The 25863-nt window shown below is 40.7% G+C and overlaps 1 protein-coding gene across 2 annotated transcripts in view; it reads left to right on the top strand.

Moving 5' to 3' along the window:
- The first annotated feature begins 1448 nt into the window (after window positions 1-1448).
- LOC126187860 (protein arginine N-methyltransferase 5) overlaps window positions 1449-25863 on the top strand; it is a 77500-nt gene continuing 53085 nt past the window's right edge. The window contains exons 1-3 of one of the 2 annotated variants that reach the window (XM_049929178.1): window positions 1449-1743; window positions 10159-10277; window positions 10376-10593. In XM_049929178.1, coding sequence (XP_049785135.1) covers window positions 1649-1743; window positions 10159-10277; window positions 10376-10593 — 432 coding nt within the window. In that variant the 5' untranslated portion in view covers window positions 1449-1648. Of the gene's footprint in view, window positions 1744-10158; window positions 10278-10357; window positions 10594-25863 lie in introns of both variants that reach the window. The other variant, XM_049929177.1, reaches the window with a different exon arrangement.

Genomic DNA, 25863 nt, shown 5'->3' with positions numbered 1-25863 from the left:
GAATCCACTAAATTTATCAATATCCACTTTGAAACTGCCAATGGCACCTGGGTTTTTATTGGATGTTTCCGTTACTGGCGGTTTCAATAAAAACAAGTTCCTCAGCGAACACACAGGATTTCTTTAATTTCTTAAAAAGTAGAGTTCTCTGGTTAGAGAATTTCAAAAAATCATGACCAACCCTCAATTACAAATCCATGAAGATACTCACGACATCCAAGGAAACCGACTCCGGTCTAGGCATCCTCCACTAAAGACCACACAGGCTCTGCACCAAACCAACTTTAAAATAAATGACCGATTGAAAGAGGAATGAGAGAGCAGAACAGCAGTAAACTGCCACAGTATGCCATGCATCTTTAGTAAACCAAAAGGATTTGATTGCCCTCGCAAAGTTTGGTCAACTCTTAATCGCATCAGAACCAACTGTGGGAGATGCGCCGACTCCTTACACAGATGGGGTAAACTTCCATCGGCCGCTTGCGACTGTGGCGCTGAGAACCAGACGGTCAAACACATCGTGCAGGAATGCCCACTAAGGGCGTACGAGGGTGACCCACAGGATTTCCTAATGACGACCCAAGAGGCAATCGACTATTTATTATCTAAGCTGGACGTCTGCTTGTGATTGCTCTTCTGTGAGTGTAAATTTACAATTGGCGGTGTCCTTATATACGAACTGTTATTTATTGCTCTCTTTATACATATATGATATTTTTCTAAATCGTATTGTTTCTGTAATTTTTTACTGTGATGTTATGAGCCATACGCTAAATAAATAAATAAAGTAGGCTTTGCACCCAGAATGTACTTTCTGTCCACAGCCGTGTGAGCGCCAATATGAAACTTCCCAGCAGAGCTTTGCTGTGTGCTGGACTGGGATTCGAACTTGGGACCTTTGACATAGGTAGAACATTTCCCTAGGAAGTGCAAAGACCTCGGGTTCCAACTGCTATTCGTCGCACATTTTCGATAGTTTTACTGTAACTTGTTATAAATCATTTAATTTGCCCAATACCCTTATACATGTTTGATGTATTCATAGGACAGGAATTGTTAAGTTTCAAAACAGATAACAAAGAGCTTTTATAAATTTCGTGTTTCAGGACATCATAAAACAACATTGGACTAACGGTGATCCTTGAATTATTTTTCCTATTGTATTACAACGAATAGATTTTCCGAAATTTCTCCCAAAGTAGGAAGCAACACTATGAAGTCTTCAGTTATCATTCGTTTTCTCAAGCCCTTTACTGTATTTCAGATTGTATAAATCAAGATTAATTTTCTAAATTGTTTATTTAATTTGAATGACCGTTGCTAATGTTGCTCAGGGTGCAGTGAAGGACGTCGCAAGTAATTTTGTTCATTGTCGAAAGCTTCCATCTTAGTTTTGTTGGAAGACATGTTTCTTGAGGATCCTTGACATGAAACATCTTTGACTGATTTTAACCTCGTTGTGGCTGAATGTTTAGGGAGGGATTGTTCAAGTTAGTTGTAGTGGCGTTGACCTAATGAGGGAAATATTTATTGATGACACCTTGTATTTATATCATGTAACAAGGTGATAGTGTATAACTAAGAATTAAGACGTTTACGTTGAGAAAAGTTTGCTATTTCCAGTGCCGTACTAAAGCCTTTAATCTTAATGAAAATGAGTACCTCGCGTCGAATCTCATGTGGTTTGGACTTCTGCAGTGTTCCGGATATTAGAGCAAGTCTTCAGCTCGCTTCCGAATCTGGGTATGTATTCTATTGAACACTCGGTAGTTTTTAACGATGATCTGGTACACTTATTACATGATGATATGAATTTTATATTCTTCTAGAATTATGCTTGTGTGTTTCAAAAGTACACCAATTGTTTACAGAGCAAGATAACCGGTGGCATAAGCTCTCACGTTGAGTGTTAATAACATTTTTGCATTGATTGTAGGTTCCAGTCGTTTATCAAGCACTAAAAATTAGCTGTTCTTATTCGCCGCTGTATGAATAAAAGCGTATCTGCTGATACAATTTGCCGTTTCCTTTCGAAATCTTGGTTAATAAAGCAAAATTACGCGTCAGTAATAGCATTTTCAAAGATTGTTTGGGGGTATTGTTTGCAGTTTCTCGTAACCGTGAACGCATGTGTCTGTTACACGATCAGTAGTAATCTGTTTTTTGTCATTCATCCGTTCGATTGCTTAGTGATTTAATTGTAACCTGTCCATTCAGAAACAGAATATGTGAAAGGAAATAGGAAAATCGCTAATAGTTATAAGAAATTGCTAATCAATCGTAGGACAGCATGATCAAATACCTTTTTACTTTCCCAGAAAAGGGACACCGTTGGTTAGTTTCATGTTACGTGATTCATTCGTTAGATTAATCGCAATGATGTGGAACTAGTCAGTTTCCATTCACATTACCAGTTCCCATCGAAACTGGCCACATGCTGATGAGCTAGAAAAAATTTTTCCTACTGCTGTGAGTTATTAATTTCTAACCACCTCATTTACAGAGCTACAAAATTACGAATTTTTCTACAACATAGGGGGTGTGAAGGAGAAGCTTTTTCAGTTTGTTTTCAGATTTGACTTATTTGTTTGTCAGCTATTTTATGTCATTTGTTAACTGATGACAAATTTTGGGGCAGTGTTGGACACCCATTCTTGTACTAAAGACGTCTTAATGAGAAGAAACGAAAGTAATTTTTCTCATGGTACTGTGGTCAATCTACATACTATCGTTTGATGTACAGTAGATTGTTTACAACAAACTTCAAACTGTCTAATTCCTTAAACAGATGTCTAAAACATGATTTTGGGTGAGCACCACATATTACTCATACGGCACTATTTTTGTGCAATGAAGAATTTCTTTCCTAAAGTTGAGTTAGCCCATAACATTATTCTATATGGCACTGTTGAATGGAAATACACTAACTGTGTGGGCTTAGTGATTTCTCTTTCCTAAAGATTTGTAAGAATTAGAAGTGCAGATCTGTCAGAACTAAGTTATTTTAAGAGTTCCAAAATGCGCTTACTTTTTCCGTTAATATGGACACCAAAGATGTTTGACATTTCCACCCTAGTTACTGTTTCCCCACTATGTGCTACATTTATCACTGGAGTTGTAACTCTAGACGTGGAAACTGAATATTTTGTACCTTTTTGAAATTGATAGTGAGACTGTTCACAGAAAACCTCTCAATAGTAGACAGTCTTTATGAATATTATTTATCATTTCTTCTGTTGCTGTATGTATTTTTGGACAGAGCACAGTACTTGTATCATCCATAAAAAGAATTATTTCTGCCTGTTTTATGTTGGACAGAAGTTTGTTTACATATAAGAAGAACAATAGTGAACTTATGATCGAGTCTTGTGGAACCCCAAAAATTTTCTCCCCCTTCAGAAGAATCTCCCCTGCTTACATTGTTTGAATTATTAAATGTGATATTGAGTTTCACACAGTGAGATACCTTAGGTAGGTCCCGGAAAACACCAGCTGGTGCTACTGTTAGTTACTGCTTTTAAAATTGGGTGAGCGAATGTGTAAATGGCACTCTCGGTATAGCAACTCTCCTAAAATTCAAATTGTGATTTACTGAGGATTTTATTATTCCTCGGGAGGAATTTCTTTTCTGTCATCAGTCTTCTGACTGGTTTGATGCGGCCTGCCACGAATTCCTCTCCTGTGACCTCTTCATCTCCAGATTAGCACTTGCAACCTACATCCTCAATTACTTGCTGGATGTGTTGCAATCTTTGTCTTCCTCTATAGTTTTTGCCCTCTACAGTTCCCTCTAATACCATGGAAGTCATTCCCTCATCCTGTCCCTTCTCCTTATAAGTGTTTTCCACGTATTCCTTTCCTCTCCGTTTTTGCATAGAACTTTGGGAAATACGGAAGCGTCCGATCTCACCCGTCTGCTTTGACCCATGACGTCACAAATATGGCGGAAACGACCATAAACGACAATTCCAATATGGCGGATATAAAAACGTCGCATACGTATCATAAAGACGAAAATACATAGAAAAACAACACACACACAGGTTTCACAAAAAGCCTAATGACTCTAACGGGACAAGCGTGGGAAATTGGGGGTTTTTGGGTGGGGAGAAACTAAATATACACAAATTTAGCCACCCACCGCCATACAAAACCACGCAAGACGACGAAAAAAATCGACATCACAAAACTCACCAAATACCACAAAACACATTCTTATCCGGAATCGAACACTTCCCTTGACCTATATAGATCTACAGTAGCTCCCGATCCCATAAATTAGGATCAAACACTTCCCTTGACCTATATAGCTCAACAGCAACTCCCGATCCCATCTCCCATTACAAAAATCAACATACTCCACCAAACATTGAGATTGAACACTTCCCTCCAACTATATAGCTCAACAGCAGCTACCAATCCCATAACTTAGGATCGACCACTACCCTTGACCTATGTAACTCAAAAACATCTCCCAGTACGAATACCAAATATGGCGGATATAAAAACGTTGCATACGTATCATAAAGACGAAAATAGCCCTCAACCGAGAACTATTAATCCGGTCATTCATATCCATTCCTGAACAAAAACCACAACCGAATACACTTAATAACAAACTCAGCCGACGTACAGCAATCATCATTACATTAACCATCACACAAAACCGTTAACTCACTAATACAAATTCCGCGTCAAAAAGAAGCACGCAGCACTCACCACTGACCAACAGCAAACTGAGCCCAACACACCAAACAAACGAAAACCATGAACATACCACCAGAGGGCACAACAAACAACAACACGACATCTACAAACACGCCACACTCACAAACCAAACACTGCGCCGTAATGCATCACACGCCACAACACCCTTACGTCACGGGTCAAAGCCGACGCGTGAGATTGGATGTTTCTGTTGACCCGAACTTTGTCATCCCTTACCTAACGAGTCCACCTAATTTTCAACCTTAGTCGGTAGTACCACATCTCAAATGCTTTGCTTCTCTTAAGTTCGGTTTTCCCACAGTCGATGTTTCACTATTGTACAATGCTGTACTCCAGATGTACGTTCTCAGAAATTTCTTCCTCAAATTAAAGCTGATATTTAATATTAGTAGACTTCTCTTGGTCAGGAATCCCTTTTTTGCTGTGGCTTGTATGCTTTTGATGTCCTCCTTGCTCCATCCATCATTGGTCATTTTACTGCCTAGGTAGCAGAATTCCTTAACTTCATCTACTCCATGACCATCAATCCTGATGTTAAGTTTTTCGCTGTTCTCATTTCTACTACTTCTCATTACCTTCGTCTTTCTTAGATTTACTGTCAATCCATACTGTGTACTCATTAGACTGTTCATTCCATTCAGTAGATCGTGTTATTCTTCTTCCTTTTCACTCAGGATAACAATATCATCAGTGAATCATATCATTGATATCTTTTCACCTTGAATTTTAATTCCACTCTCGAACTTTTCTTTCATTTTCATCATTGCTTCCTCGATGTACGGATTGAACAATGGGGGAGAAAGGCAACATCCTTGTCTTACACACTTTTTAACATGAGCACTTCATCCTTGGCCGTCCACTCTTACTATTCCCTCTTGACTGTTGTACATGACCTGTCTTTCCATATAGCTTACCCCTACTTTTTTCAGAATTTTGAACATCTTGCACCATTTTACATTGTCGAATGCTTTTACCGGGTCGACAAATCCTGTGAACGTGTCCTGATTTTTTTTTTTTTTTCTCCATTGTTAAGTGCAACATCAGAATTGCTTCTCTTGTGCTTATGCTTTTCCTAAAGCCAGACTGATCGTCATCTAGTGCACCTCAGTTTTCTTTTCCATTCTTCTGTGTATTATTCTTGTAAGCAACTTGCCGGATGCACGAGCTGTTAAGCTGATTGTGCAATAATTCTCGCACTTGTCAGCTCTTCCCATCTTTGGAATTGTGTGGATGATGTTTTTCTGACAGTCAGATGGTATGTCACCAGACTCATATTTTTTACACACGAACATGAGTAGTCGTTTTGTTGCCACTTCCCCCAATGATTTTAGAAATTCTGATGGCATGTTATCTATCCCTTCTGCCTTATTTGATCTTAAGTCCTCCAAAGCTCTTTTAAATTCTGATTTTAATGCTGGATCCCCTATCTCTTGTAAATTGACTCCTGTTTCTTCTTGTATCACTTCAGACAAATCTCCCCCTCATAGAGGCTTTTAGTGTATTCCTTCCACCTATCCACTCTCTCCTCTGCATTTAACAATGGGATTCCTGTTGCACTCTCAATGTTCCCATCCTTGCATTTAATGTCACCAAAGGTTGTTTTGACTTACCTGTAGGGCCTACGTGGAGTCTGTCCTTCCGACAATCATTTCTTTTTTGATGTTTGCACATTTTTCCTGCAGCCGTTTTGTCTTAGCTTCACTGCATTTCCTACTTATTTCATTCATCAGTGACTTGTATTTCTGTATTCCTGAGATTTCTGAAACATTTTTGTACTTCCTCCTTTCATCGATCATTTGAAGTATTTCTTTGTTACCAATGGTTTCTTTGCAGTTACCTTCTTTGTACCTACGTTTTCCTTCCCAACTTCTGTGATGGCTCTTTTCAGAGATGTCCATTCCTCTTCAACTGTACTGCCTACTGAGCTACTCCTTATTGCTGTATCTGTAGCCATAGAGAACTTAAAGCATATCTCGTCATTCCTTAGTACTTCCATATTGCACTTCTTTGCGTATTGATTCTTCCTGACTAATGTCTTAAAATTCAGCTCACTCTTCATCACTACTATATTGTGATCTGAGTTATATCTGCTCCTCGGTATGCCTTACAATCCAGTATCTGATTTCGGAATCTATGTTTGACCATGATGTAACCTAACTGGAATCTTCCCGTATCACGTGGCCTTTACCAAGTATACCACCTCCTCCTGTGATTCTGGAACAGGATATTCCCTATTACTAGCTGAAACTTGTTACAGAACTCAGTTAGTCTTTCTCCTCTCACATTCCTTGTCCCAAGCCCCTATTCTTTTGTAACCTTTTCTTCTACTTCTTCCCTACAACTGCATTCCAGTCCCCCATGACTATTAGATTTTCATTCCTCTTTACATACTGTATTACCCTTTCAATATCATCATATACTTTCTCTATCTCTTCATCTTCAGCTTGCGACATAGGCATGTATACCTGAACTATTGTTGTTGGTGTTGGTTTGCTGTTGATTCTGGTAGGAATGAGCCTGCCACTGAACTGTTCACAGAAATACACTCTCTGCCATACATTCCTATTCACAACGAATCCTACTTCTGTTATACCATTTTATGCTGCTGTTGGTACTACCCGTTACTCATCTGACCAGAAATCCTTGTCTTCTCTCCACTTCACTTCACTGACCCCTACTATATCTAGATTGAGCCTTTCCATTTCCCTTTTCAGATTTTCCAGTTCCCTACCACATTCAAGCTTCTGACATTCCACTTCCCGCCTCGTAGAACGTTATCATTCCATTGATTATTCAATCTTTTTCTCCTGGTAACCTCCCATTGGCAGTCCCCTCTCGGAGATCCAAACGGGGGACTATTCTGGAATCTTTTACTAATGGAGGGATCATCATGACATTTCTTCAATTACAGGCCACATGTCCTGTGGCTACATGTTACGTGTCTTTAATGCAGTGGTTTCCATCGCCTTCTGCATCCTCGTGCCATTGATCATTGCTGATTCTTCTGCCTTTAGGGGCAGTTTCTCCACCCCTAGGACAAGAGAGTGCCCTGAACCTCTGTTTGTTCCTCCGCCCTCATTGACAAGACCGTTGGCAGAATGAGGGTGACTTTTTATGCCGGAAGTCTTCGGCCACCAATGCTGATTATTAATCAAAATGTAAACATCGGCGGGTTTCGAACCTGGGACCGAGGATGTTTTGACTATGAATCAAAGACACTACCCCTAGACCACAGGTCTAATTCAGGAGGTACACTATTCGTGGTGGATGGGAAGGGGGGGGGGGGGGAAGTGTTGTGATGACAGCCTGACCAGCAGCTTAGCCCACCTGAAAAAACAGCCACTTATTTCATGTTATATTCCCCATGTTTACTCTGTCATATTTCCTACGTCACTGGTCGAAGTCCATGACTTTTATATAATATTCTTTTTTATACAAATAGTATCAGGAGGTATACTATTTGTATAACATGACTGTAACATGAAATAAGTGGCTGTTTTTTCAGGTGGGTTGAGCTACTGGTTAGTCTTGTCATCACAACAAGATTATTTTTAGTGTCACAATCATTGGCTTCACCGACTCATCAAACTGTCACCTTCCAACCTAATCTATAAGTTGAACAAAGCTGCAGATCAGTATATAACCACAGCCAGGCTTTTTTACTTTCACATTTGTTGGCTTCACCTACTCTCGACCAAACAGTTACCTTCCAACCTGACCTGGACCTCGCTAAGCTACAGATCAGTGCATCACCAGGACAAAAATGTTTCACGTCTACATTCATTGGCTTAACTAACAACAAAGCTGCATATATACACTAACATCACTTGTCGAAGCCAGTGACTTGTATTGAATATTCCTCGACCCAACTATTTTAGAAACTTTGGAAAATGACGGTAGTGAAATAGGTAGTAGTTATTGACATCTCTCCTGACATCTTTCCTGGAGAGGAGTTTAACAGTGGCATAATTCAGTCTATCTTGGAAAAATGCCCCAAGTTACTGATGCATTACATATTTTGGAAAAACTGTGCTTATTATGTGGGAACAAAGATGGTACTTATTACTTGGGGACAAAAGTCTGTAGCACTCCGTGGGAAACACATATCATATCCAGATGAGCTTCTATTTTTAGAAGAATATCTTAATTTTCTTAGGCTCAGAAGAAGTGGGTGACAACTAAAAGATTGAATTTCTATTATGTTGCTTGTTCAACACAGTTTTTTGATTTTTCTCTGGAACTTTTTGCCCCTATGTTTTCTACTACACATAAGAAATCATTATTAATCATCATTTATTGCCCTTCCATTTAAATTAATAATGATGTTACCCTGTTCCTTAGGTTTTTGTACTGTCTCTTGTTTTGATAAATTCTGTATAGCTTTAAGTCTGTTGCCAGAATTACTGAGTCAACATAAGCGTTCGATTCCACCCGTCTGCTTTGACCCATGACATAAGGGTGTTGGGGTGTGTGACATCATTACGGCGCAGAGTTTGAGTTTGAGTTGGTTAGGTTTGCAGATGTCGTCTTGTTGTGTTTGGTGGTGTCCGTCCTCTCTCTCTCTCTCTCTCTCTCTCTCTCTCTCTCTCTCTCTCTCTCTGTGTGTGTGTGTGTGTGTGTGTGTGTGTGTGTGTGTGTGTGTGTGTGTTGGCCGGCCGAAATTTGTTGGTGGAAAGTAATTGTTTTTTTGGCTCTATTTTTCTCGAGTTGTATTGTTTTGTGTATTGAATGTGTTTTAATTTTCGTAGGGATGTTTCGAGTTTTTAATTTTTGAGGTGTTCGTGATTTTGGTTTTGTTTTTTGTAGATGTAGGTGTTGGTTTTTTTCATGTCAGTAGTTATACTTGACCTATATAGGGCAAGGGAAATGACTGATTCCAATTTTTGTATGTACATACAGGTGTTTTGGTACTGTCATCTGTGGTCAAGGAAAATGTCTGATTCCAATTTCTGTAGTTTTTGCTGTAGGCATTGGTGTTTTGGTATCATCAGCTCCCATTGACCTATATAAGTCAAGGGAAGTGTCCATTTCCTGTTGATTTTGTAATTATTTATTTTTGTTTCTCATTGCAACTACTGGAGGATCTTTACTTGTTCTTCCCCATGGATTCCTTTTCCTTTCACGAGAAATTTTACTTTTTAAAGTATGGTTAGGCTGTTTCATCAGAATATTAGAGGATTTCACTAAATCTTACATTTAACTTATCTAATCATTGTTGTGAACAGCTAAATCAATTGCTGGCACAAAATGACTCTCATGATATTTGCAAACCTACCCTGCACGTATTCCATAGAAAGCAAATGTTGACTTCACATTTACCGTTATTGAGGTAGACTTATCATAACAGTAACAAATTCAGAAACATTTTACAGACTCCCATTTCTTTCTTAGAAGAATGTGCTCAGATTAACATTGAAAATATTGTTTCAGATATGATTTTGCATGTCTACCAATAGTTCATCCGAGATTTAAGAGAGAGTTCCTTCATGGGAAAAGTAAAGATCGAACAGGGCCATTCACTCGGTCAGATCTAATTCTGTCGAGTTCAGGTATGTTACATCTTGTAACTTACATAATGTTATTCCTTTTATGCTTTCTGATTCAGATTCGTGAGACTGATACAATATAGCTAATTTGTTTTTTGCAGATTGGAACAACATGATTGTGGGCAAACTCTCACCATACATAGATGTTGATAGTCCAGACGACACTTATAGAAAACAGTCAGAGGAAACACTTGCACAAGAATTGGCATATGCTGCTCATCTTGGCCTCCCAGCAATAATGTTTACACTTAGAAGTGCGAACAATGTCAACTTGTCAAGGCTGCTGAATAATAAGCTACTGGCCGGATGTTGTTACCAGGTAAAATTAGTTTTGTTGTTGTTCAGTATCTATAATGCAAATAAATTACATCTCAGGGTATTATTATAAACTTCATTCATGTTTGGGAGATATATAAGTGTGTGCAACTTTCAGAGTTGTTCCCCCCACCTACCCACCCACGTTAGCGTAGCATTCTGTGGTCAAGCAGAACATTGTAACTATCATTGTAATGTAGAGATCAGTATACTTCGGTTGCATGGAGAGCTTACTATTTGGTACAAAAGGCACATGACAAGTTCTTGCTATACAGATAGATTGCTCTCAACTGTTTGCTTAGATAGTAAGGAAAACTGGTCACATAAGTAATTGTGACCCAGAGTGTTAGCTATGGACAAAGTCAATATTATTACTGCCAGCTGGCATTCATTCATAACTGATGGTTTCTTCACTGGTCTTTATATTTTTGACCAATATAATTGTTACTGGCAGAGGGGAAGAGTTATAGAATAGTGGTTTGTGGAGGAGCATGTTTCATTCCAGTTTATATTGTAGGCCCCTAAATTTCAAAATTTGTCAAATTTCAAACACATTGCATTTGAAGTACCTGAAATATGTCATCTGATAATTCTATATGACGTTGTGGAAATGTTTCCTGCTATTTTTGTGTGCACAAGTCCATCAGATCACTATTATCTGGTGGCTTGTAATGTTCTGAATGAAAAGTGTAATTTGTTGTACTGCAAATGATTCGATGAAAACATAGATAAGTATTTTCCACGCAGTGTGTCCATATTTCACTGAATCCAGACATAATAATTGTGGTGGAATCTAGTAACATGAACAACCATTTGTTGCTCTTTTTAACATCTGCCTTACATGGAATGTGCATTGGCGGCAGTAGTCTTTTTACAGTAAGCTTCTAATTTTGTCAGTAGTGTTTCTTGACTAGGATGTTGTTTCCCTCCAGGGATTTTTTCCCATTGGAATTCCCAAAGCATCTCCATAATACTTGTGTGTTGTTTGAACCTCCTGGTAAAAAGCCTGGCAGCCTGCCTCTGAATTGCTCAGATGTCTTCCTTTAATCTGATGTGATGGGGATCCCGAACACTTGAACAGTATTCAAGAAAGGGATGCACTAGTGTTCTGTATGCAGTCACCGTTACAGAAGAGCTGCCTTTTCCTAAAATTCTCCCAATAAATGAGTCACCATTGGCCTTCCGTATTATGTGCTCGTTTCAAATTTCTTATCCCTTTGCAACATTACGCATGGATATTAAATCAGTGTGACTGTGTCAAGCAGCAGACTACTAAAGCTGTATTCAAACATTACAGAATTGTTTTTTCCTACTCATTTACATCAGCTTACTCATTCGTTTTTCTACATTTAGAGCTAGCTGCCATTCATCACACCAACTAGAAATTTTGTGAAAGTCATCTTGTATCTTTCTACAGTCACTCGACAAGGACACTTTACTACACACCACATTATCATCAGTAAGCGGCTGCTGATTGCTTTTCACCCTGTCCATTGGATCCTTTACATATATAGAGAAAGTAGCAGTTCCATCACATTTCCCTGGGAACTCATGACAGTACCTTTGTCCCTGGTGAACACTAGCCATAGAGGACAAGACTGTGGGTTCTATTACTTAAGAAGTCTTAGAACCATTTAAATATCTGGGAACCTCCTTCCATACCTTCATTAACAGACTGAAGTGGTGTGCTGTGTCAAACACTGTTCGGAAATCTAGGAATATGGAATCTGCCTGTTGCCCTTCATCATGTGAGAAAAGGGCTAGCTGAGTTTCATACCAGTGATACTTTCTAAAATCACAATGATTTGTAGACAGAAGTTTTTCTGTGTCAAGGAAATCGGTTATATTCAGACTGAGAATACACTCAAGAATTGTGCAACATACTGATGTTGAACATTACTCTAAAATTTTTCAGATGTGTTCTTTTATCCTTTTTACATCGCCGGCAGTTTTTTCCAGTCACTGGAGAGTATGTACTTGGTGAGAGGTTCACATTAAATGGGAGCTAAGTAAGGAGTCCATGTGCTAGAGTGTTCTTTGTAAAACTTTTTAATTGGGATTCCATCCAGACCTGGTCAATTATTTGTTTTCAGCTCTTTCAGTTGCTTCTCTGAGCCATGGATGCCTATTACTACGTCTTCCATTTGGGGTCTGTGCGATGGTCAAATAATAGTGTGCTTGTACTATCCTCCCGTGTAAACAATTTCTTGAACACGAAATTTAAAACTTCAGCTTTCCTTTTTCTGCCTCCTGTTGCCACGCCACACTGGTCAACAAGTAACTGGATAGAAGCCTTAGACCTGCTTGAGAGTTTTCTCAGGTTTTCAGCAAGACCTTTTACTAAGGTATGACGATGTTAATTGTAAGTGTCGCAGATGAATCTTTTTACAGCTGCACAAATCTCTACTAATATTTGCATGTTCTCTTGTAAACGGAGAGTGCAACACCACTCTTTGCTTCCTCAGCACTTTCTGAGTTTTATTGTTAAACCACAGAGGGTCTTTTCTATCCTTAATCCACTTACTTGGCACAAACATATCCAGAGTGTGATTTACAATCAGTTTAAACTAGGCCCATAATTCCTCTATGTCCATCATAGTGGATCCAAATGATGTCCATTATTTTCTAAGTGGGATGCCAACAACTGCTTATCTCCTCTTTCTAGCAAAAATACTCTCCTGGCCTTCTTGATTTATTTATCAACTTTAATAACCATTGTCACTATGATATCATGATCATTAATCCCCGTCTCGGTACTGACACCATCAATAAGGTCAGGCCTGTTTGTATTTACAAGGCATAAACTATTTCCATTGTGTGTGGCCTCTTGAACTAGCTGCAAAAGACAGTTTGCAGGAAACATGTACAGAAGGACTTCACAAGACTGCCTGTCTGTGCCCCCCTGCAATCAATCCGTAGCTATCCCAGTCTAGACTCCATAGGTTGAAGTCACCCTCAACTAGTATTGGATTATATGCATATTTCTTTGCTATTTGACGATAGGCATAACTCTGAAACCGGTGCAGTGGAATCAGATGGCTGGTAAAAACATCCAACAGTTAATTTGATTTCATCTAGACCTGTTATACGTCCACATTTATGCTCGGCAAACCACCATGAAATGCATGGCAGAGGGTATGTCCTATTGTACCACATACTATGGTTTCTTCCCATTCCACTCACATATGGAGTGCAGGAAGAATGATAGTTTGAATGCCTCTGTGCTTGCTGTAATTATTCTAATCTTACCCTCACAATCCGTATGTGAGCGGTTGTAGGGGATTGTAGACTATTCCTAGAGTTATCATCTAAAGCCATTTCTTGAAACTTTGTAAGTAGATTTCTTTGGTAGTTTACATCTATGTTTGCATCTGCCATTCAGTTTCGTCAGCATTTCAGTAACACCCTTCCACAGGTCCAACAAACCATTGACCATTTGTGCCACATTTCTATGTGTACGTTCAATATCCCCTGATAGTCCTATGTGGTGGGGGTCCCACACACTTAAGCAGTATTCTAGGATGTGTCACATGAGTGATTTGTAAGCTGTATCCTTTGTAGACAGATTGCACTTCCCCAGTATTCCACCAATAAACCAGTCTACCACCTGCTTTGCTCACAACAGAGCCCATGTGATTTTTCCATTTCATATCCTTAAAAAGTGTTTTACACCAAGGTATGAGGGTTGGAGCTGTAATAGTGGCAACTATTTATTTACAGCTCGTACAAAATAGATACGTGTTTCAAAGTTTTACTGACCTTCAAAGTAGTCATCAGCATTGTGTATAACCCATTGCTAGGGATGTGGAAGTCGTAAGATACTCTTAGCATTGCCAGTTGTGTTGACAGTTCGAGTGGCGCGGTCTATTGCCCGATGAATTTTTAGCAGTTCTGAAGTGAATGGCGTGAAGTGTTTCCTTCAGTTTAGAAATCAAGTTAAACTTTCGAAGGCTTAAGTCAGGGGAGTGCAGTAGGTGGTACAGCACTTAGCAGTCCCACCAGCCAAACAAATCAGTAACAGCTTGCACTGTACGTGCTTGAGCATTGTCCTGTAAAATGATGGTTAGGTCCTGCAGGAAGTGTCACCACTTCTGTCTCTATGCTGTTCATTTTTGGAACACAACCTACGACCAGCTTAGAGATGGAAGTGATGACACTCTCTGCAGGACCTGACCGTCATTTTGCAGGACAGTGCTCAACCATGTACAGTGCAAGCTGTTACTGATTTGTTTGACTGATGGGGCTGCTAAGTGCTATACCACCTACTGCACTCCGCTGACTTAAACCCTTGTGAATTCAACTCGATTTCTAAACTTCATGCCATTCGCTTTAGAACTGCTACAAGTTCATCGGGCAATAGACCGCGCCACTTGAACTGTCAACACAACTGACATTGCCAAGAGAATGCTCAGGGTGTATACGAACCGGGAAAAACCTGGGAATTTTTTAGAATTCCGGGAATTTTTCATTGTTTTAATTTTCTGTTAAATTTTTGTAATTTTGACTGGTAAGAACCGATACTCTGTCAAAGGATATTACTGTACCCCACTACTGCAGAATAAAATATAACATTTAAACAATAAAACATAATCAAGAGAAAAAAAGGAAAATAACTTAAATTGCAAAGGAAATGTGCCATATACAACTACGACACACAGTGCTCATACAAGCGTGTGCCAAAGCAAAATATGTCAAAGGCTTCAGGAAGACTATGCAATGCTTCATAACAACAAATTACATCCGATTAGCATGAAGTCACAACTGTTTACATTAGATTCGTTTTAGCAGTTAAGGGAGGGCTCATGCGGATGCAAAGTTGAGTCGCGTTTGAGTAGTAGATTCTCCCACTTCTGGCTACAGGAATGTGGCTGTGCAAGCAGTCGCAGCAAGGAGCTCGATGCTAGCAGGAAAAGGGGGTGCCAAATTCATATTCTTGAGGCAAAAAACTGTTTTCCCCAAAGCACCTAGCATCCAGCGCACATTTGTCTATCGATTATTCATATGATTTTGAAACGCATCCCTGTTGGTTTTTGAACATTTTTGAACACATTTTAAGTTGAATCATAAGTTGATATTTGAATGCGTGCATAGTGTATGTGATGTCACTGTCAGGCGAATCCTCGTCGCATCTAGAAATAAAATTTCCGCAGACAAAAGGCGATGGGGCTATACGAGCTGAGCGGAGTAAAGCCGAATGGATGAATGAAAATCACTGTCTGATTATCTTGTTGATTGGGTTTGTGAATGATCAGCGTTGTTATAATTACTAGCAAAATCCATAGAGTAGAAATAAACGACTAACAGTAATAACAGGTGAGAAAGATTACGTATTACCTTCTCGGTGTATCCAAGAAAATGAAATGTTGACAGAAAATTTTTGGCCAGATCGCTACTCTAGTAAGGGCCAGTTGTCAGCCGCTTAAGTTATATTCTGGAAGTAACACTGAAAACGTATTGTACGAACATGTAACAACACCTAACTGGAGAATAATCGCGGGATAACTAAACCTGTGATTCTGCCAGTGTTAGTGAAGTTAATAGGCGAAAAAATTTTGGCAATGGCAGGAATAGCTAAAGAATTGGTGATGACAAGATTGTTTGTTAGAATGGGGAAGGAGAAGAAATGGGGACATCACACAAATTATGGAAGAATAAGACAATTCCAAATTTATATAAAAATTTCGTAATACTACTTTTTGATCTTATGCTTGAGACACTGGTGCGTATGAATGAAATGTGAAACTATTTCTTAACATAAAGCTTTAAGCTTGTAGTAGGCCTAATAGGCATTTTATATTTCGTGAATTATATTCTGTCATGTTATAAAAATGACCATTTGTGCCAAAACAGTCTCGTTTATTAGATGTGTGTTACAAAATTGCTGCAATATTTGAAAGGCCTATTTTGTTTTAGCTAGCAGACAGTGACAAAATAGATGTAATCAGATCGAGAAACCAGACCAGTCTTGGATATTATTTGTATTAACAGCTTTTTCAGTATTAGGTAACGACATTTCGATTTTTCACGTAGCAAAACATTTGATGAACTTTGATGAGGTAATAGATTATTTCGCAGAAAGGAAAGCACACCATGTAAAGCTGTAGCAAGATTAGAGAGAAAAAAATGCTAGGAGCTAAGAATTGAAGAAATGTGTACTTTCATGCTTGCCTCTTGTCTTTATTGGTTTTATGTATCCTATATTTAATTTTATGTCACACAAAACAGCAAGGTGTTAGCTAATAGGCAATAAAGAGTGCAAATTTTCTGAAGAGTTCTTGTTCTCTCGATTACAAATAATCCCATCCACTATTAATTGCGAGATTTTAGTTTTTTTAGAGGGACAGGCTGTCAAACCGGCTGACTGGGAGCAGGAGAGGCACCACAGGACATTTCAATTTCCACTGTCCTGAATAGAGTTTGATGGCATCTATTACAAAATATACACGTTTCAATACCACAAAGTGAAATACAGTGACGTTCGATAGAAGAATGCTTTCTGAAGAGATGTGGCACTGCACTTTGGCACACTTATGACCAAAAAACATGTCTTACATTTCCACAAACATACAGTTTTCTGTTTCAGACTTTTCAGAAAGATGTTCGCAACAAGATGAACATATTTTTGAAAATTCGATTTTTTTTAGTATTGACCCAGTTTGCAAATGTCGTAGATTCGGGGCTGATGCGCAGAGTAGTCTGAGTTATGGTGGGTAGTCCCCACGTGACTCGTGTTTACATTTAGTGATTTTGCTGTTTCTCCTTCCTTTTGCTCTTATGTCAAATGAAAACAAAACGGATATCTGTGGCCGGGAGCTATCATGTGAATTAAAATACATTCACATAGTTACAGAAAGCTAAAATATGTTATTAGTTTCAGATTTTATTTTATTCCCACCTTTATGACAGTGAAGTTATTTTTGTCTGTTTGCTAAAGAAATTTGACTTTTATTAATCTTTTCCGCAGAGACAGTCAATGTATTTGAAATGAAATGTTTAATTCCACAGCACTGGTTAGTTTCAACTGTTTGCAGCATTTAAAGTGCACGTTTTATCTTCTAGCACGTATGGCATTATGCCATAATAAAGAACCAAACATGATGTAATACAGTACTAGTGCGCCAAGAAAATTTAAATCCCGAAAACCACACTGAAAAACTTAATATCGCGTCGAGGTCTACTTCATTGGGAATCTAGATATACGAGTGTACGCTTTAAGTAGGCTATGCATTTTAAATGTGCACATTTCAGCATGGTTCATGAGATTCCGATGCTCTTAGAGTATCCTCTGATGTCTTGTTTCCTTTATGACATAATGTATTATCTTTCAATGTTTTACACATACGTACATACGGACTTCCTACGTCATGGTAGCTGCGCGACCGCAGTGTCCCCTGTTATCTGCGCTCTCTGGCAACTGCTGAAATGAACCTGTTTCTAACAAGTCGTGGGAAAATATTGCAAAATGTGGTACGAAAGGCGTTACTTTCAAAGTAAATATCCTTTTACATAAGTTGAACTATGTGCGAGAATGTACCTTGAATTTCTTAAATCACAGAGCGTTTGACTCTCATTTAAAAGTCAACTCTTTGATGACAAGCTGTTTAGAAGAATTTCGAACCATGAACATCAGACATTTGTCACTATTGAAAATTTTATCGGCACATTTGTGTGATATATTTTAAAGTGTAACACGCGCAAGAAAGATTAACGTTATATGCAAAAGCTTAGCTTCTCTTGCAGCTTATTAACCTTAGAGACCAATATTATATGTGAACGCTTTACTTTTCTTGTAGCAACACTATGTATATTAATTTAAACTATTAACTTTCCCTGTTTGAGTGTTCGTGGTACTTAACTGTAATGTTGCTGTTGGCTGACTACATCACGTGCCCTATGCTCTGAATATCCGCTGTCATCGGCTGGCGAGATCATGTGACATGAGCTATGACTGGCTTACAAAAGCACATCGCAATCTCAATTTCAATGGTTCGGAAAGTAACATGCAGTGTTTGGTGGAATTCCAATGTATACTTTCGTAATACGAAAATACGCAGAGTAGATGTTATTGCACATCAAAGATATTTGCAAAACGTGTCTTTTTCCCTGAGTTTCCTTTTCTAAAGTGCCGGGAAATTCAATGCCCATGTAAACCATTCAAAGGATTTATAAGTTTTGCAGGGAAAATATAATGTCACTTAACACGGAAAAGTGTGTTTTCACCCTGGAGAAAGTGTATTTTTAACCAGGAAATCCGGGAAAAATCCAGGAATTTTTTTTTTCCTTACCCACGTATACACCCTGATTCTACGACTTCCACATTGCTGGCAACGGGTTACGTACCATGCTGGTGACTACTTTGAAGGTCAGTAAAACTTTGAAACACACATCTATTTTGTACGCGCTGTAAATAGATAGTTGCCATTATTAAAGTTCCAACCCTCATATTTGTATGAGTTGGTAGACTCCAGCTGTGACTCATTGATGTTGTAGCCCTAGAATTCTATTTTGTGTTTCATTTTGTGAAATGCAAAATTTTACATTCATAAACATTTGAAGCAAGTTGCCAATCTTTGCACCACTTTGAAAACTGATTGGATTTTTATGCAGCTTCTTTCGGAGAGTACTTCATTATAGATATCTGTATAAAGTAGCTTTGTGGAGCACTTCTACTACCCTTCTTGTAGATGCGCGTGACCTATGCTTTCTTCAAACTACTTGGCACTGTTTTTTGAGCTGTCTTTGATAGAGGGGTCTATGATAGTTAATAGTTTGAAGAGGGGCTAACTCAGCCGCAGTGTCAGTATAGAATCTGATAGGGATTCTTTCGGGCCCCGGCGCTTTGTTCAATTTTAACGATTTCAGCTGTTTATCAACAACATTGACACTAATACTTATATCACTTATCTTTTCAGTGGTATGCGTATTAAACTGGGACATTTCTCCTGGGTTTTATTTTTTAAAGGAACATTTGAGAACAGATTCAGCATATCAGCTATTGCTGTGTTACCCTCAATTTCAGTTCCTGTGTCATTTGCTAAGGGCTGGACACTAACTTTGCTGCCACTGACAGTGTTTACGTACACCCAGGATCTCTTGGTTTTGTGAAAGATCATTTGACAATATTCTGGTATGGTAGTCATTAAAGGCTTCACACATTGCTGTCCTGATAGCCAAATGTGTGTTGTTTTTTAGCAACTCACTATCTGTAGTCTCTTTCTTTGTTTTACGCATTCAGGTAATTTCAGTTGCACACAGATTCGACCTCAACAAAAAAAATACTTCTGTTGTCTGCAATGAACCTGCCCCCTCCTATGGCATCCAGTTTGGAACTTCGTTATGAGTACTTTGACAATTTAATGATAAAATGTTGACAGTTGCAGTGTCTTTACACTGAAATGTGGTCTGATTATGCTATCTGCCTGTCGACTGGCAAGTATTTATCTGAGTACCTCAATCTACTTCCTAGCTGAAAAAACACCCATGTGCACTCCACAAATACTCTGCTACAGAAGCAGCTGCTTTGTACAGTGCTTCCCTGACCTAGCAAGGTGGGTACTACAGTTGTCCTACCAATGATAAGGCAGGTGTCACATGCCCTCAGAGGGCTCACAACTCCTTAGTGAGTATATGCTTGGCTGCCATGGGGATGCAGTTTATGCAACACTACCCTTTCTCTGTAGCAAGCCTATACTTCAACTACTCCTTCCCCCTCTGCCGTTCCATCGGATGGCCTTTCTGATGTGGGCTCTGCTTGACCTGGTACATGATTTAGAGCCCTCATTTTCCATTTCACTTCCGGCACTCTCTACATCTTTTCGTTAATAAATACATGGTCCTCATTATTGGGTTTGATTTCCCACTATTGTTGCAAATTTTTCAGAAGTGCTGATTGTGCAGGGTAGGTTGGCCAATGTGGTGCCTGTTCCACTTTAGTACCCTTCCACCTTGGCACCCTTCCTTTTCCGTAAGATAGCGCACTTGAAACTCAGCATGGTAGCCATCCTTTGTGGGAGGAGTTGTCAAGTACCTGCATTGTAGTACCCCCCCCCCCCCCCCCCCCCCCGATCTCGTGGGGATTGCACAGTGTTTGGCTGAGCTGATATGTCCCCATGTTTGTTGTGGAGTATGTGCCAGTCATGACTGGGGCATTGGGGCATGGGGACTCTGAGCAATGCATTACTGGCCAGGTAGTAGTTGCTGAGGCAGGGTGGCACCCATGGGGAGAACCAACATTCAGAGTGAGTGCCACCATGGCGGATGACTTGCGTATGTAGAGGAAGAAGCTTTCTCCTGCTGGTGGTGAAATGGCCACAGCAGTCTCCTCAGAGGGAAAGCAGTCATTCAGTGCAGAGAGATATGACCCCAAAGTGTTTCTTTCCCTGATTACACCATGGGTGTACACATGTTGGACTAAGCAACGGGCAGAGAAATACTCCCTCCAACTCTTGGTTTGTGCAAGGACAGATAGGGGTTCTTTTTTGGCCACAAAGCCTTTATTCATTGTAGAGGTTGTAGTGGACAAGTTTGGGGAAGTTGCAGCCATCTCCAAAGTGAAGAATGGGTCAGTTTTGATTAAAACAGTCTGCCTAGTCATGGCCGTTGCTTGCTTGTGACAAGCTGGGGAACATTCCAGTGACTAACACTCCCCATACTAGTCTGAACATAGTTCAAAGCATAGTTTTTCATTGTGACCTCCTCTTGGAGTCTGGTGATGAGCTACATGCCAACTTGGAGCAATGGGGTGTACACTTTGTCCGTTGTATCCATAGGGAACCAAAGGACAATAGGGTTCGTAATGGGGCCTTCATCTTGGCCTTCGATTGTGACCTGTTGCGTGAAAAGCTCAACTTTACGGTATAACGATGTGATGTGAAACTGTATGTTCTCCCCCCTTCCATGCAGTGCTTCAATTCCGGCCCATGTCTTAGTGTTGCGGTGCCAGCCCAATTCGTAGGGATTGCGGATGACCATTTGTCGTGAATGTTCCTTGGGCTCCTCCCCCCGATTAAGTCAACAGTGGAGAGTACCATTCTTCTTGCTCACCAAACTGCACTGTCTTTCAGAGAGAGAAAAAATGCAACAAGAGTGTAAACTCTGGATAGATGACATACCAAGAGGCCAAGAAAAAGTATGAGTGTGTAAATCCCCTGATCCCTGATAGTTGAGGGTTCTCTTCATGCTACTTCTCCCAACCCACTGGGGTTGCCAATCCACCTTCCCCAGCCGGAGATGAATCACCCTCGTCCAGCTTCTCATGTTAGGAAGGGGCTCTCAGGACACTCCTCTCGAAGGTTTCTGCCAGTCTGCAACTGGATACGAGCCAGTGGCTGAAGGAGCCACAGGCTGTTGGTCATAGAGTTTCATGATCTGCTTCAGTCCGTGAAACTAATTCTGGGAAGCCCTCCATCATCCAAAGCCCCTACAGGAAAGAAAGACAAAACAGAAGCCATCCAACACGAAGGAAATTTTAGTGGCTCCCACATATTTTGCTTTTGTGGCCCTGGTGGCCCTTTAGGCTGCAGATTGCACCACACGGTGTGTGTCAGAACCTATGTGCCTTGGTACCACACCTTCTCAACCAGTGGTAGCAGGTGACCCTGTGACATAATCTGCCTCCTTGGTCCCTTCACACCCTCACAGTATACCGACAGCACAATTTTCCAGTGGAATTGTAGTGGCTTTTTCCACTACCTGGCTGAGCTACGACATCTCTTAAGCCGCTCCCCAGCTTTCCGCATAGCTGTTTACGAAACTTGGTTTCCAGCAGCACAGCCCCCTGCTCTTTGTGGCTACCAGGCATATTTTAAGAATCATGCTGATTATGATAGGGTGTCAGGTGGAGTTCGCACATATGTTCTGAACTGTGTATATTGCAAACTTGTGCCTCGTGATACAACTTTGAGGCTGTGGCAGTTCGAATAATAGGATGTCAGGATTTTACCATGCATAACGTTTATCGCCCTCCAAGTGTTAGAGTGCCTCAGAACGTATTGTGTGCCTTGCTTTCTCAACTTCCCCTACCTTTCCTTATCTTGAGTTACTTCAGTTCCCATAACCCTTTGTGGTGTGTAACGACAATCACTGACACTGTTAAAGACGATCAAGACTTACTCGCAGATGGTTGACCTTTGTCACTGAAACACTAGAGCCTCCACACACTTCAGTGTGGCACATGGGATTTACTGCGCCATTGATCTTTCTAATTGCAGTCCTGGTCGTCTCTCATCCATCCGCTGGAGGATCCACAGCAACCTGTGTGGTAGCGACTACTTCCCAATCTTCCTTTCCCTTCCTCAGCATCACTTCCCGGAGCACTCTATTATGGCCTGTCTTTTGCAGGGCATCTCTGACTCCCTCTTCATTGACGATTTTGCTACCTGTTGCAGTTCTCTACGGACTTGTCTCCTAGAATGGCATCTTCAGCGATGCTTCAATCGTCTTTACTCATGGAGCATCGACAATTGCTTTCGCTTTTTTCTAATGACAAAACCGTTTGTTTGAATTTTTGTCTGCGCAATTGGTTTCTTCCACCATCTTTACATCTTGGGCCTGTTGGTCTTTCGTTTGTTGAAATTACGGAATTCTTGAGGCTCATGCTCAATAGGAAACTTTCTTGGTCCTTCCATATGTCTTACCTGGGCGCCCACTGTATGCAGTTCCTCAACATCCTGTGTGTCCTCAGCGGTACTTCCTGGGGATGGATCATATCACCCTCCTTCATTTGCATCAGTCCATCGTCAGTTTGAAACTAGACTATGGGCATTTCTTTTACGCATTTGCACACCCATCCCTCTTATGCTGTCTCAATACTGTCCACCATTGTGACATCCATTTGGCCGTTGGTGCCTTTTACACTAGCCCAGTTGAGTGTCTGTATGCTGAAGCAGCTGAACTACCGCTGTCATACTGCCATGAATTTCTCCTCAACAGGTATGCATGCCGTTTGTCTGCCATGCCTAGCCACCTATCCTATGCCTCCTTCTTTGACGACTCCTTTGATTGCCAGTATGGGGCACGTCCTTCTTCTCTGCCACCTCCTGGAGTTCGCTTTTGGCTGCTCCGGCAGCTTAGCTTCTTGCTACTTACCACTTTCCTGATGGGTGTCAACTCATCACCACCTTGGGTTCACGCAGCAGTCCCTGTTCCGCTTGGCCTTCATTTGCTTGATAAAGTCATTACTCCAGCCTCGCTCTATCTCCGTAAGTTTCATGACCTCTGCACAGAGCTGATGGCTCTCAGACTGACCGCGGTGTCATGTGCCTTCGTCATTGGCACCAATGTTTTTTGGTATTGGCTTTTGGAACCCTGCTCAGCATTTACAGTAAAGCTCTTCACTCTGTATCAGGCCATGCAGTACATCTGGTGACACAGGCTTTTCATTGTGTCATCTGCTTCGACTTTCTCAGTGCCATTCAGAGCATCAGTGTGCTGTACACCGTCCATTTCTTAGTGTAGTGGGTACAGGAAAGCTGTCACTTTCTCACTCTTGATGGAGCCATTGTGATGTTTATGTGGGTTCCTGGTCACATTGGTCTGACAGGAAACAAGGCCGTTGTCACTGCTGCTAAGGCTGCAGTCTTAGAACCTCAGCCCACTAGTTCTTCCACTCCCTCCGATGACCTCTGTGTTGTCTGTCAACAGGAGGTGTCACTTTGGCATCCCCACTGGCCCTCCCTTCATGGGAACTAGCTCAGGGGAATTAAGTGTCTCCCATCGTTTTGGACAACCTCTTGGCCCTCTCGCCACGAGATCATCATTTTAGGTAGGTTGTGTATTGGGCACTGTCTTTGTAGCCATCACGATTTGTGAGGTGGTGCTTCCCCACCACTATGTGCAAATTGTCCTCAACCTCTGACAGTTTGCCATTTCGTGACAGAATGACTTTTTTTTAACCACATATCTTCTCATTCATGTTTGCCGTCTTGAATTACACCCTCACAGTATACCGACAGCACAATTTTCCAGTGGAATTGTAGTGGCTTTTTCCAATACCTGGCTGAGTTACGACATCTCTTAATCCGCTCCCCTGTTTTCCGCATAGCTGTTCACAAAACTTGGTTTCCAGCAGCACAGACAGGTGGGCTGTCGACCGTGTTTTACTTTTTATCCATCTTAGCAGTATGGCGAAGGACATTTAATTTTTAGTTCAGGACCTCTGTTCCTGTACGGCGTATGTTATGATTCGTTCTCAAAGTCCTTGTTTTTAGCTGCCTTTCCTTCCATCTGTTGGGCTTAATGAGCAGCCGTTTTTAACTCCTTTTTTTTCTCTTAGTGTTCTACAGTTCTGATATGGACACATATGAACCTAGTTATTTTTGCATCCTAAAACAGAATGAACAGACAAACTGTCTCCCATGGGCACCTGTCTAGATTGACTCTCCACGATGCCAACTGAGTGCTTTTCCCTCCAATGTCATTCTGAGCTGTCTGCTAAATGCAGGCATTGATGAGGCTGTGCAAAATGCAGCAGCATCCATTCAATTGGCAGCCGACTTAGCGATCCTCTATACTTCAGGATCCCCCTGCTTGAAGGTAGTAAGTTGGTGGACCCTGGAAACCGCTGAGACCATAAGAGATTGTAAGCGGGTTCTCAAATGCCATAAGCGGCATCCATGATTCGAGCACTTCATTGCCTTTAACTGGCTCAGTGTCCAGGTCCTCAGAAGCAAGAATATTGGGAATGGTTTCAACCATTGGACCACAAACACCTCCTTCGCAGGTTTGGGCAAAGATCAAATGCATCTATGGATATCACTTCTCTGCAGGTGTACTTGACATTTCCTTTAATGATGCTGTTTTCACTGATCCAAATACCATAGGTGAACATTTTGCTCTGCATTATGCTCGAACCTCTGCATCAACCTGCTTTTCGTTTCCTTAAACAGCGAATTGTGAGTGATTGCACTTATCCTTCACTATACGCCACCTGAAGCTCTACAATGCTTCATTCAGTGAGAAGGAATTCTTCAGTGTCCTAGCCGTTTGCCCTGACACAGCCCTAGGACCAGACTGCATCCCCAACCAAATGCTCAAAACGTCTAGCCGTGGATTGTCAACATCATCTCCTTACCATCTTCAACTGTATATGGAGTGAGAGTGAGCTCCCACCTCATTGGCAGGAGAGCATCATCATTCCGGTACAGAAACTGAGTAAGCATCCCCTAGAGATGGAAAGCTATCACCCAGTTAGTCCAACCAATGTTAACTGTAATTTTTGTCCAGAAATTTTTGTCACGCCATACTTTCCACATTCAAGTTGTTGCTTCCCACAGTA

Source organism: Schistocerca cancellata, chromosome 5, assembly GCF_023864275.1.
Source record: "Schistocerca cancellata isolate TAMUIC-IGC-003103 chromosome 5, iqSchCanc2.1, whole genome shotgun sequence".
NCBI lineage: Eukaryota > Metazoa > Arthropoda > Insecta > Orthoptera > Acrididae > Schistocerca > Schistocerca cancellata.
The sequence above is the reverse complement of the archived record's forward strand: the minus strand, read 5'-3'. Positions and strand labels throughout refer to the sequence as shown.